Here is a 12,049-nt window from a genome sequence, read left to right on the forward strand (position 1 = left end):
GGGGAGGATTAATTATGGCCTTATTGAAGGTGTGGTCACTAGGGGTAGGCTTTAAAATTTCAAAGACCATTCCAAGTGTTTCTCTCTCTCTCTCTCTCTCTCTCTCTCTCTCTCTCTCTCTCTCTCTCTCTCTCTCTCTCTCGTGTCTTTGCCTCACTGGCTTTGTGGGAGCCTAGGCAGTTTGGATGCTCAACTTACTAGACCTGGATGGAGGTGGGGGTTCCTTGGACTTCCCACAGGCCAGGGAACCCTGATTGCTTTTCGGGCTGGGGGGAGACTTAATTGGGGGAGGGGGAGGGAAATGGGAGGCGGTGGCGGGGAAGAGACAGAAATCTTTAATAAATAAATAAATTAAAAAAAAATAAAATAAAATTTCAAAAGACCATTCCAAGTGTTCTCTCTCTCTCTCTCTCTCTCTCTCTCTCTCTCTCTCTCTCTCTCTCTCTCTCTCTCTCGTGTCTTTGCCTCATAGTTGTGTCTCAAGATGAGAGTTCTAAGCTACTGCACCGTATCTGTCTGCCTGCTGCCAAGCTCCCCATCACCGTGATGGTCTTCATCTCTGAGAGGTAAGCCCCAAATAAATGCTTTGTTTTATAAGTTGCCTTGGTCATGGTGTTTTATCACAGTAATAGAAAAGTAAGACATGTAGATCATAAGCATATTAAACTGACTCTGCAGGAAATACACACCACTCTTCCAGGATATCCCATGGTGCCTGGAACATCAAAGTCTCTCTGGTGGTCTAGAAATGTTCAGTTTCAAGGGAATAAGGTATAATGGCTTAGATATTAATGTCATTAATGTCATTCTAGCAAGAGCATTATGAAATCACTGAAGAGCACTGGGTTCTCTCAGGGTTGGTTTAGGAATGGTCAAGATCAGGGTCTCTGTTGACCTCTTCTTCCTGATTGTTAATGGTAAGTAACTTCTGCTAAGTCAACTCCCAATACCACCAAAGAAGTAACTAACCAGTGAATTCACCAATTAAGCTAAATATGTATTACAAACTTAGGAAGATGGCTTCAACCACCGGTGACAAAGTATGCCATTGTGTCAGAGTCAGGGATATCCCTAAATCAACTCATAGAACACTAAAGACTAACCAGAGATTTGGCCGCATAGTCAAGCATTTTGAGGTACTACATAGACAGTTCAAAAGCACCCCAGAATGTGTGCTGTATTCATTTAGCCAACACTATTTTCTATAGCCCATAGATAAAGAAAGGCTCAGGAGTTGGAGTTTTGGGGGTATTAAAGGTTTTTTTTTTTCTCCTCACTGAATTGAGTTCATTGAATTCATCTGAGTCAAGTCTCGGGCATAAAAACACTTCTGGCTTCCCAGTTCTTCTCATCTACCTGGTAACTGAGGAGGTCTCAGCCCAAAGTCTGGCATAATGAAGGCTTTTGTTCTATCAGGACTGCTGCTGCTGCTCATATGTGGAATGTGGAGGTGTTCTGGGCAAGAGCCAGGTATCAGAGTACACCATTTCTGGTGATGCTTTCACGGGGTAGTTCTTCAGTGACCATGAGCTATGAGGTTCTGGGTTCCGGGGCTTTATTATCCCATCTGAAAAGTTAACAACTAATAATTACGACACCTGGCATGGGGTTGCATTCCCTAAGACAGAGGGGGTCAGAACTCACTTAAAATACCTCCGAGTCCTGCAGACCACTAGAGACTGGGCTCAAAGGAGGCAGAGGTTAACTTGGGAGTTTTTCATATAAACTGTTGTAATGTCTCGGAAGGAAAGTTGATTATGAGTACAGGTACTAAGCATAATGTGTTTGGTATTTGGAGGACTAAAGGGAATTTTTGGAGGGAGCACCGTTACCATGGAATACTATTGCCACTGCTTACAGGAAGAGAGGGTGTTGGGAGAGCAGGAAACACTCCCTATTAGATAAAACAAAAGGACAGTTGTGCAAAATGCCTACCGCAAATTGATAGTCCAAGATAATGAACTATGACCAAGATAAACTAAACATTTATTTTAATAGGAAAAACTATAATGTGAAAGTTAAAAGGTTAAACCGGGAAGTGGAGGTTTCTGAGATGGCGGGAAAGAGAACCCTTCCATTGACACAAAGCAGCTGCAAGAATGAAAGAAAGAAGTCAGGCGGTGGTGGTGCACACTTTTAATCCCAGCACTCGGGAGGCAGAGGCAGGAGCATCTCTCTGAGTTTGAGGCCAGCCTGGTCTACAGAGCTAGTTCCAGGACAAGTGCCAAAGCTACAGAGAAACCCTGTCTCACACACACACACACACACACACACACACACACACACACTCACACAAAGGATGAGAAAATGACACTGGGGCAGTGAGCTCCTCCACAAGGCTGCCAAGTTTGCCCAGGAAAGGGACAGGGGCTGCTGAGGTTACCCGGACAAGGGACAGTGATGGAATCCACAGTACAGCCATACAGAAGAAGATGAGAGATGAGTTTTGAAAGCGGAGGTGAAAAGACTCAGTGGAAGACTGGGGGAAGGAAGGGAAGTGGGAACTGGGACTATATCAAAGGCCTTTAGGCTTCAGCAGTGGGCGGATGTGGGGCTCGTGACTGGGATGAGGCAAACACAGCGGGAGGGAAGTAAAAACCATAAGTTCCACATGGAACTTGTATATGCTGAGGGTTACTTCAAATCCTCTGTGTATCTGACAGCTAAATGGGGAGAAGATGTGAGTCTTCCAAGGCCCAACAATTCACAGAGATCTGGTAGTAAACACTATGCTCTTTGGGCCCACTATACCATTGCCTTGGAGAACAGAATGCTCATTCACACCCCAGAAGGACTCTTCTCCCAAGCTTTAGGATTAGATCTCCATGTGAACCATATGGCTGCTGCTATCTGGCACACAGCCATACCTGATGATGAAAACCTGTGGACCATGGAGGTGGTTCAGTTAGTCAAGTGCTTTCCATGGGAGCACGGAGATCTGCGCTCTGCTCTTCAGCACCCATGGAAAAGACTAATCCCAGCACTGAGGAGGTAGACAGACAGATTGCCAGGCTTGTTGGCCAACTACGCTAGCAAAGTTGGCAGGTTCCAGGTTCAGTGAGAACATCTGTCTCAAAAAATAAGGTGAGGAACAACCGAGAAAGGCAAACATCTACCACTGACCAGCATGCGAGTACACACACACTCACGGCTTAAGTTTCACAGATGCCAAGGATTGGAGAGCTTGGTACCCAATACAGCACCCTGATAAAAGTACATACCTCTGCTTCCATTCCAAATAGCCACCACAGTTAATCTCAGGCAGAGCTTTCGGGGTTTTGCGAGTTGTTTCATTTGAGGGATGTCAATGGGAAGAAAAGAGACGTAGAGTCATATTATGACAGGGATCGCCCTTGCCCACACTCCCAACCTCTGCTTGTTTTGGTTAAACCAGGTCTTCTTTCATGCCATGAATTGAGGTGCAGCAGCTGACTGCCTGTTCTTCTCTTCCAACAGTACTGGTGGAGTGCAATTATCTGAATCTTCGTGTTGTAGCTAAAAGGGCGCTGTTTTATCCAGATGAGCGTATAGGCCCTGATGAATTATTTCTAGGGACGAACTGCAGAGTGACTTTTGTGCGACCAGATGAATTTGAGTTTAATATTCCTATCCAGAACTGTGGGATTGTTATAGAGGTAAGAGAAGGAACCGTTTTACCTGCTGCCATCTGCAAAGTCTGGTCAAGTGTTACTTCCCGCTCTTGTCTTAAATGTGTGTAGCACTGGTATTGCCAGCCGGGTGCCTTAGCCTGAGAGGGACATGAAGAATGTGTTTGTCACTGCCACTCAGTCACCAGACATAATATGTACAAGATGCTTGGCATTAATAAAACACTATATAGATTTTCTATCAAAATAAATTAATGTTCTATCAGCATGGCACATGTATTATTTTCACATGGCATTTTACACACCTAATCCTACAGGATCAATTCTGCTTCCACTTATATAGATGCGGAATTGAGTGTAAAAGCCATGTAACCAGATACATGAGGTTCGTGTCCAGCAGAGCAAGGGCCAGAGACAAGGCTTGCTGATGTCTACGCTAAGCCTGTTGCCTTAGTGCTAGGATGACTCTGGCGTGAGCAGAATGAAATGAACAATGATAAAAGAAACACAAGACATCCCTAGTGAAGTATCCTACTGTGCTGTCTCCATCGCTAAACTCCAGCTTATTCCTGGGGGTATTCCTGTGCTGCTCCTTCTTAGTGTGGTGCTCAGGGCCCAGGACTTAAACTAATAGTGCCTCAGCATCCAGATCATCCAAATCAGCAAACACAGAGTTTCGGTCTTTTGATTAAAACTTTCCCCAGGAAGTAAAGAGGCAAGAATGGTCTGGAGTGATCTGAACCTGAACTAGAAATAGACTTAATTGGTTTACTTCTAAGTAATAGACATGCATGTGTTGTGTGTGTGTGTGTGTGTGTGTGTATCACTGAAAGCAATAGTACTTCAGCGTCTATGAGGAAAACTGAGAGTAAACTTTGGTGGAGGAAGGTTCAAGCACATCCAAGGGAAATACAAAAGATTCCGTTTACCTTGCCTTAGTTTGCATTGCTGTAGTCACTGAAATAAGTATTTTCTAGGAACCTGAGCTTCATGTCATGAACATGGACTAACTTGAACAGACTGACATGAAGGGCCTTCAATCTTCTCTGCCTCGTAGTTTCGTGCCGTGATTGGCTATCTCCGTCTACTTCTCAAGCTGTGCTTACCCACGGCACTCAGATTTGTTCCCATATGTCCATCAAAAGAAATCCAAAGGCATTTTGAGGTTTTTAGCAGCTAAAAGCAAGTGTCAAATATAGAGCCCTTCACAGAAGTGTAAGTCCACAGTTATCAAGTGGGGGCGAGCCTCTCCATAGGGAACATTGGGCCATTTGAGGAGACAATGTCAATGACTCCTTCCAGAGGGGAGGGTGAAGAGGAACAGGTGTCTAGCGTCTGCAGGCACAGCTCCCTCCACACATAACAGAGAGCTACCTAATCTCATGTGCAGTGTCAGCTGAGAAACCCTGGTCAACATACCTATTCCCACCCTCTTCCCTTACCCCTTTCTCTGGGCAGACTTCCTCTACAATTGATGCAGCCTAAACTCTGCCAATTGTGATGAGGCCACTTCATAGTCTTAAGAGTATCTGTCTGTCTGACCTCTGGATTTGAAAGCTAAATGAAATAAATTTTTCAGACCTTGGGAACCACATGAATTATCCATCCCACTATCAACAAGTTATTGACTTTGGAATTATTAACTGGGATAATACATCATATCTAATATGATCCCAAAAGCATAGATAATGGAGGATCAAATTGTTACAGAACTTGAAGCCAGTATGATAAAACCATAGGATTTGTAACTTATTACGAAATGCATATGCATTTCATGCTTAGGAAATTCAGTTGTTCAATACAAATACACTGGTTTTTAGTTAACACTCTTCCTTCTAATGAGATTTTAGAAACTTGGACATCCAAAGCAAAGGCCAAATACTGTGTTTGAAGTCGAAAGTATCAGGAGGAGTCTCTCAGACTCCTTCAAATAGTTTATTCATCTTTTAAATCCTCACAGATCACGTTTCCATCTAAGTAAGAAAGAAATGCTTCCTAGAACTTTGATTTGAAAGGGCTAGTGAAAAGCCCCAGGGATAATGTACCCGCCTCTTGGCAATCTCATTCACAAATTAAATGTCAAGTGTTTTGCTGTATTTCCTGTTTCGGTGCCTCTGATGGCAGAGAGAACGTTAAGCACATTAATTCAGTTGCATTTCTTTATTTCTTGGGGTGGTAGAGTGGCAAATGATTTATCCTTCAATTTCTTATTTGAATATATAAAAATGTGTTGTGACAAACCATATCTTTTATCTCAACAGACAGTAGTTGATAGAACTATCTTTTATTCCTGGCTCACCTATATACCCAAGAATTTACATATTTCTGCTGAGCTTCCGCTGAAGTGTGTGGTTCCCAGGTCAGTACAAAACACACGCTCGTTGATTAAATTCCAACAGCTCTTGGCTAAAATGGATCATTGCTTGTCCACAAACCTTGAAATTCATAACTTCTTTTTTTTTTGTTTTGTTTAGTTTTCTTTTTCTTTATCGGGAGGGAGTTTTCAGAGATCCCTCATGAGATCCTGAGTTTTGTAGCTGTGTGTCTACAGCATGTCAATCCATCTTAACTTTATTGCAGCCCCTACCAGAGGCCAAAGTGAAACAAGTTACAAAGCCATGAGTTGGTCCTGGCTGTTCATCCTTTCTACTCCCCACAATGAGGGACATGTTGCCAGGCAAGTGCATCACACCAATACTGACACACAGTATCTGTGGAAATTTCTTAAGTACACGGATTGGCTTTGGCCTTCTGAACAACCCAGAAGACCCTAGCTGGATCTCATGGCAGTCATGTAAAACCAGCTACTCAGGAGGATAAGGAAGACAGACTGTAAGTTAAAGACCTGCCTAACACTACTCCGTGAGTTTAAGGCCAGCTATAAAAACTGGACCATCTCAATATAAATGAGGGCCGAGGACAGAGCTCCGTGGTAGAGTACTTACCTAACAATCACAATGCCCTGAAATGAATCCCCAAGTACTGCAAGATAGAGGTGGGGTGGCAGAAGGAGGGAGAAAGTGGGAGAGAAAAGAGACTGAAACTCTAGGTTACTAGAAGATTAGGGTTCAGAAAGTCAAATGAAAATTAATTCTACCTTCTAAGTTTTAAAATAATTCGGCAATAAATGACATAAAAGATAGCCTTCAAAACAAAAACAGACTACTGGTTCAAATAGTAAGTTTCTAACTCCAGAAGTAATTTGGAATAAATAAAACAAAAAAAATAGAAAATTTCCAAAACATAGATTGTATATGGCATCAGCATTTGGGTAAGAATAGGACTCAGTCCTTTCTAATGACAATAACCACTGAGCCACTGTGTACCACTCATAGCGTCTGTGAGCCCAGGGCACTTGAATCCTTACTATCAACTCTGTGTGTACAGCATGAATACCAGGCCAACTTAATGACAGAAACTTAGATACAAACATATTAAATGATTTTCTAGATTCACTGAGCCAGAAAGTCCCAGATTTAATTTGACATAATGAGCAGAAAACACTGTTTTCTTAACTAAGCTTTAGTGCACTGTGCTGGTTAAGAAGTTTGTGGAAGTCAACTTCCAAGATGACCCACTGACATTCTGAAAGGATACCATTCGGGGGCTAGATGGCTCAGTGGGTAAGAGCACTGACTGCTCTTCCACAGGACCTGAGTTTGGTTAGCACCCGCATCTGTCAGTTCAGAACAAAGCCTTAGCTCCAGCTCCAAGGGAATCTCTCACCCTCTTATGGAATCTGTGGGCACACACAGGCACACACACACACACGCACACACACACAGACAGACACACACACACACACATATATATAATTTATAATCAAATAAAATCCTTAAAAAAGTAATCAGACATCATTAGCTCCTGGTAACCTGCTAATTCAACTCGGAGAGATTTTAGGAATATCTTCCCTTCAGCCGATTACTCCAACACAGTATTTTCTGGAAGAGATTTTTCTTAACTGAGAATAATCTCAGTATCCATAGACTTATTAGCCCTCAGTGGAGGTCTGAGACTGTTGAACAATAATAACACAGTCATCTTAAAGCTATCAAAACTGTAGTTTCTTAGCAGACTGTTAAATCTATTATGTTTTTATGCCAAGGCGCCTGGATCACTAAACTGCTGTGTTGAGGCTGGACGTAAAGCCCAGGAATAATGACCTTTAGGCCTCTGCACTGCTTTCTAACTCCTGTTTTCATTGCTTTGTTTTTCCTTCGGAAGTTCTTATGCCATGGATGACCTAGAAATGCCCCTTCCTGCTCAAGTCTGGTTCCTGAAAATGCAGAGAATCTGCACTTCTTGTAACTATCTCCACTTACAAGATAACTGGGTAAGGACTCCTGCAAGGGCAAATATTTAATATGCAAACATTCACAGATTATATCAAAAGCAAAAATTATCCATTACATTTAGTATTTGTTTGGGGGAGATCCTATAGTTATCTCGACCACGTACTCAGTGGAGATGGTCATACACAGTCACTGTACAACTTGATGAGAGGCTGCAATAAGGCCCCAGCCTTACCATCCTCTCTTCATTCTTGGATGTCTTTACTTGACGGTAATATTTTGCATTATAGTCTTTGGAACTGAATATCTGAATCCAATGTGAATATCTGTAATGGGAGGAGGGACAGAAAAGTGCTGAATTTACCAATTTGGAACATTTTCTTCACATCTTTTCACAAAAAGACCAAATGTCTTAAGCTTAAGGTGGCTCTGAAAAGAAAAATATATAAACAAAATGTTTATGATTTACCACTGGGTTGTTGTCAAATATATTCAAGATCCCTTTGAGAACTGTTTTCAGCCTTTAGACAATGAAATTTATGTAGCTGCTACTCATAAAAAATTGATTACATGCCATACTGTTCCTATTTTGGAGCCCTAAAGTTAGTTGGCTCCAGCTCGGAGAGTGCTCAACTTTAAAAACAAAAAATTCTTGAATTATGGAATATCTCAATCTCTCTCTCTCTCTCTCTCTCTCTCTCTCTCTCTCTCTCTCTCTCTCTCTCTCACACACACACACACACACACACACACAGAGAGAGAGAGACAGAGAGAGAGACAGAGAGAGAGAGAGAGAGACAGAAACATACAACATTCAAACAATAGTTTTTAAAGATATGCAAATAGCAGGAGGACTTGAGTAGCAAAAGAGGTGGTTCCCTGAAAGATGAAAGAGATTAATGGGTAAAAGGAACAAAATATATTATGTAAATGTATACATTTGGCAAAGAACAATATTTTTCTTTTATTGAACATAGTTTTTTTCTCCCCTCCCTCTGCTTTTCCCAGCTCCTCCCCACCATCCCTCACATCTAGATCCACAACCTTTCTGTCTCATTGTAAAACAAAAAGGCTTTTACAGAATAATAAAATGAAATAAAAACACATCAGAATAGGACAAAACAAACAGAAGGAAAAGAGCCCGAGGAAAAAAATACAGATATAGATACAGAGACTGACAAATTGACATACATAGGAAACCCATGAACACAAAAGGCTGGAAGCCATAATGTATACTCAAAGAGTCTATAGGGCAAAGAGAGATGGGGGAATAAAATAAAAAAATAAATAAAAATTTAAAGAGAGAGAAATCCCTGACACAACATTATATGTCAGGAACCTCCAAGGAAGCAGTTGGGTTCATTTTCCATGGCCTATCTACTGCTGGGAATGCAGCCTACCCTTAAGAATGATTTGTTTCCCCAGCGAGACTCCCTTAGAGAAAACTAAATTTTCATTTCCAAGTGATTATTGGTTGGACTCAGGTTCTTAGGGCATGTGTCCACTCTCCTTTTAGATCTAGGACCCCAATCCTTGCAGGCTAGTAGGGACCCTACTAGGGAAGGATTAGATGGAGACATTTCATTGAAGAGGGAGTGTCCCCTCTGCATACTGTCTGTCTGTGGGCTTCTGCATCAGTTCCCATCTGATGCAGGGAGAAACTTCTCTGATGATGGCTGAGAAAGGCACTGATCTATGGGTATAAAAGGTCTCATTTTATTGTTAGGTTCTTTTAGTAGAACAGTAGTATTTGGTTTAACCTTAGGTCTTTGGGCTATCTACTCTCAGGTTTCTTGGTCACCAAAGCAGCAAGGACATGGGTCCCATCTCAAGGAGTGGGCCTTAAGTAAAATCAGATATTGGTGGATTACTCCCACAAGCCTTGTGCCAACCTTGCACTAGCATATCTTGCAGACAGGATACAACTGTAGATCCAAGCATTTGTAGCTGGGCTGGTGTTTCCCTTTCTCTTTGGTCATGTACAGAGTGCCTTCCAGTACCAAGAACAGTTATCCCTTAGAGCGAAGTTCTAGGTAGGTACCAGCTTAACTTCTCCGTGTTCAGTGAGTTATAGAAGTATTGTCTTGAGCACTGGGGCAATGATATCAGTGTGCAGAGAACAACTAATAGCCTTGTCAATAGCCTGGATTCTTGAGAGTTCCTATGAGACCCTTTTATCCAACAACTCAATGAGATGTAACCCATTCCCGGTCCTGGAAACTTCATTTGGTGCAAGAGATGTCCATTTAGAGGTCTGTCTCTCTGTTTGGGGGTTTCATTTAGATAACCTTCATATATGTACATAGTTTAGGAAGTTTCTGTACCAAGCTGAGGATGACACTTGGGACATTGGACTTGGAAAAGAGGGAGAGTGAAGATCTGTCTTTAGCTCACCTATCTGCTTAGCTGACCTACTTGTTTCTGTGGTAGCCTTGGCTGATGGAGTCCCGGGGAATGCCTGCTGGAGTTGGGGGCTGGAATAATGGGATTAGGGGGGAGGCAGGCTGGAAGAGATCTGTATAAACCCTTAGAGATGGGAGCAGGGAGGGGGGAGGCTGCAGCACATGGTCTGCTGCAGAGGTAGGGGTGAGACTGGGGAGCTGGATTTGGAGACAAGGAGGAAAGGTGAAGATCTACTGTTAGCCTACCTCCCCTTAATTGCTTTATTTTTATGTATTTTGTTTTTTATTATCTTAAACAACTTTTAAATGTAAATATATTTTGATCATGTTCTCCCCTCTCCCAAGTCCTTGGTCACAGTCACAAACATATATGTTTGTTGCATAAAGAATTTTTAGAACAGTGATTAAAATATATTAAGAAATCAATATTGCTATTACTGTTACTCTATTAGAAAATGAAATAAGGTAAAAATGTTCTAATAATGAAATAAAAATATTCTTGAGCCTTTGTATCTCAAGATAGTAAATACCAGTTGCTGAACTTTTCTTTCCACAGTCAACACCCTTTTATGGAGCAAGAAATCATTCTCGTCAAAGACCTTTTCATTCATCCTTTCACCGTTGACTCACCATGGCAACATAAAGTTTATATATATTTATATATTTTCATGTTTTAGTTGTATTTTAATATACTATAACCATTTGTGATAGCTTTGAAAATAATCTATCAGTGTTTTTAAGCTTTAATATAACCACAATCTATAAATAAAACATTTTATTGTGTGTAGTATTATGCCTCTAAATCAAGCTAATTGAGTTTTTACATTTTAGGCTAAATTAGTAGGAAAATAGGAGCTGGGGCAAAGCAATTACCAAGCTTCTTTTCAATACCGTGTTTTTAATACTTGCCTATTAAACTAGTCCCAGTAGTATGTAGTAATATGGCCTATGAACTTGCTTGGCGGAGAGTGGATGGAGACTGAAAACCATTAGAAGTAGAGAGAGCTCAGATGTGTGAACAGCACATCTATTAAGATTTCCCCCACAGCTAGCCATTGGCAACTCACACCCTTAATCCCGGTGCTCAGGAGGCAGAAGCAGGAATATCTCTAGTCTGAGGCCAGCCTAGTCTAAAGAGCAAGTTCCAAAACAGCAAGCATTACACAGAGAAATCCTATCTCATACAACTAAAAAACAAAAACAAACAAACAAAAATCCTCCTGCAGGGTCTGGGCAAATGGATCCATAGATAAGGAATTTGTAGTGTCAAAACTGAAATTTGGATCCCAAACTTTAAAGTTGGGGAGGGGGTGGCCCAAATCCCATCCCAGTGTTTTGGAAGCAGAGACAGAGGATCCTCTGGACAAGGTAGCTAACTAGACTAGTCAGCAAAAGACCCTGCCTCAGTAAATAATGTGGAGAGCAATAAAGGAAGATACCGGACATCAACCTCTGGTCTCCCTAAGCATGTGCACACAGAGGTACATGAAAGAGGAAAGAAGGGAGGGAGGGAGGGAGGGAGGGAGGGAGGGAGGGAGGGAGGGAGGGAGGGAGGGAGGGAAGGAGAAAAAAGAAAAGGAAAGGAAAGGAAAGGAAAAGAAAAAAGAAGAAAAATGAAAATAGAAGTTCCTCCTGAATCAAATCATTCTGTAATAGAAGTTCGGGTGCAGGTGGTAGGTTTTGAGTCTGTTACATGGTTATTCTGTCAGTCAGTCTGAAACAATGTTAGCAACCTTCCTTTTCTTTC

General features: G+C 41.8%; 2 protein-coding genes across 2 annotated transcripts in view; one reads left to right on the forward strand and one right to left on the reverse strand.

Annotated features, from left to right (window-relative positions):
• Oosp1 (oocyte secreted protein 1) overlaps positions 1 to 12,049 on the reverse strand; it is a 56,875-nt gene that overhangs the window by 12,374 nt on the left and 32,452 nt on the right. The gene's annotated exons all lie outside the window — the stretch shown is intronic.
• LOC142850670 (oocyte-secreted protein 3-like) lies at positions 1,395 to 10,927 on the forward strand. The gene is made up of 5 exons (XM_075974599.1): positions 1,395 to 1,470; positions 3,457 to 3,635; positions 5,870 to 5,967; positions 7,833 to 7,941; positions 10,859 to 10,927. The coding sequence occupies exons 1-5, from the start codon at positions 1,395 to 1,397 to the stop codon at positions 10,925 to 10,927; spliced, it is 531 nt and encodes a 176-aa protein (XP_075830714.1).

Source organism: Microtus pennsylvanicus, chromosome 5 (genome assembly GCF_037038515.1).
Source record: "Microtus pennsylvanicus isolate mMicPen1 chromosome 5, mMicPen1.hap1, whole genome shotgun sequence".
Classification (NCBI taxonomy): Eukaryota; Metazoa; Chordata; class Mammalia; order Rodentia; family Cricetidae; genus Microtus; species Microtus pennsylvanicus.

What these genes read in the sequence shown, in the direction of transcription:
- LOC142850670 (XM_075974599.1), top strand. Translation starts at nt 1,395, where the DNA reads ATGAAGGCTTTTGTTCTATCAGGACTGCTGCTGCTGCTCATATGTGGA. An exon ending in ACTGTGGGATTGTTATAGAG is followed by an intron (nt 3,636 to 5,869) that starts GTAAGAGAAGGA and finishes TTATCTCAACAG; the next exon opens with ACAGTAGTTGATAGAACTAT. An exon ending in CTGAAGTGTGTGGTTCCCAG is followed by an intron (nt 5,968 to 7,832) that starts GTCAGTACAAAA and finishes TTCCTTCGGAAG; the next exon opens with TTCTTATGCCATGGATGACC.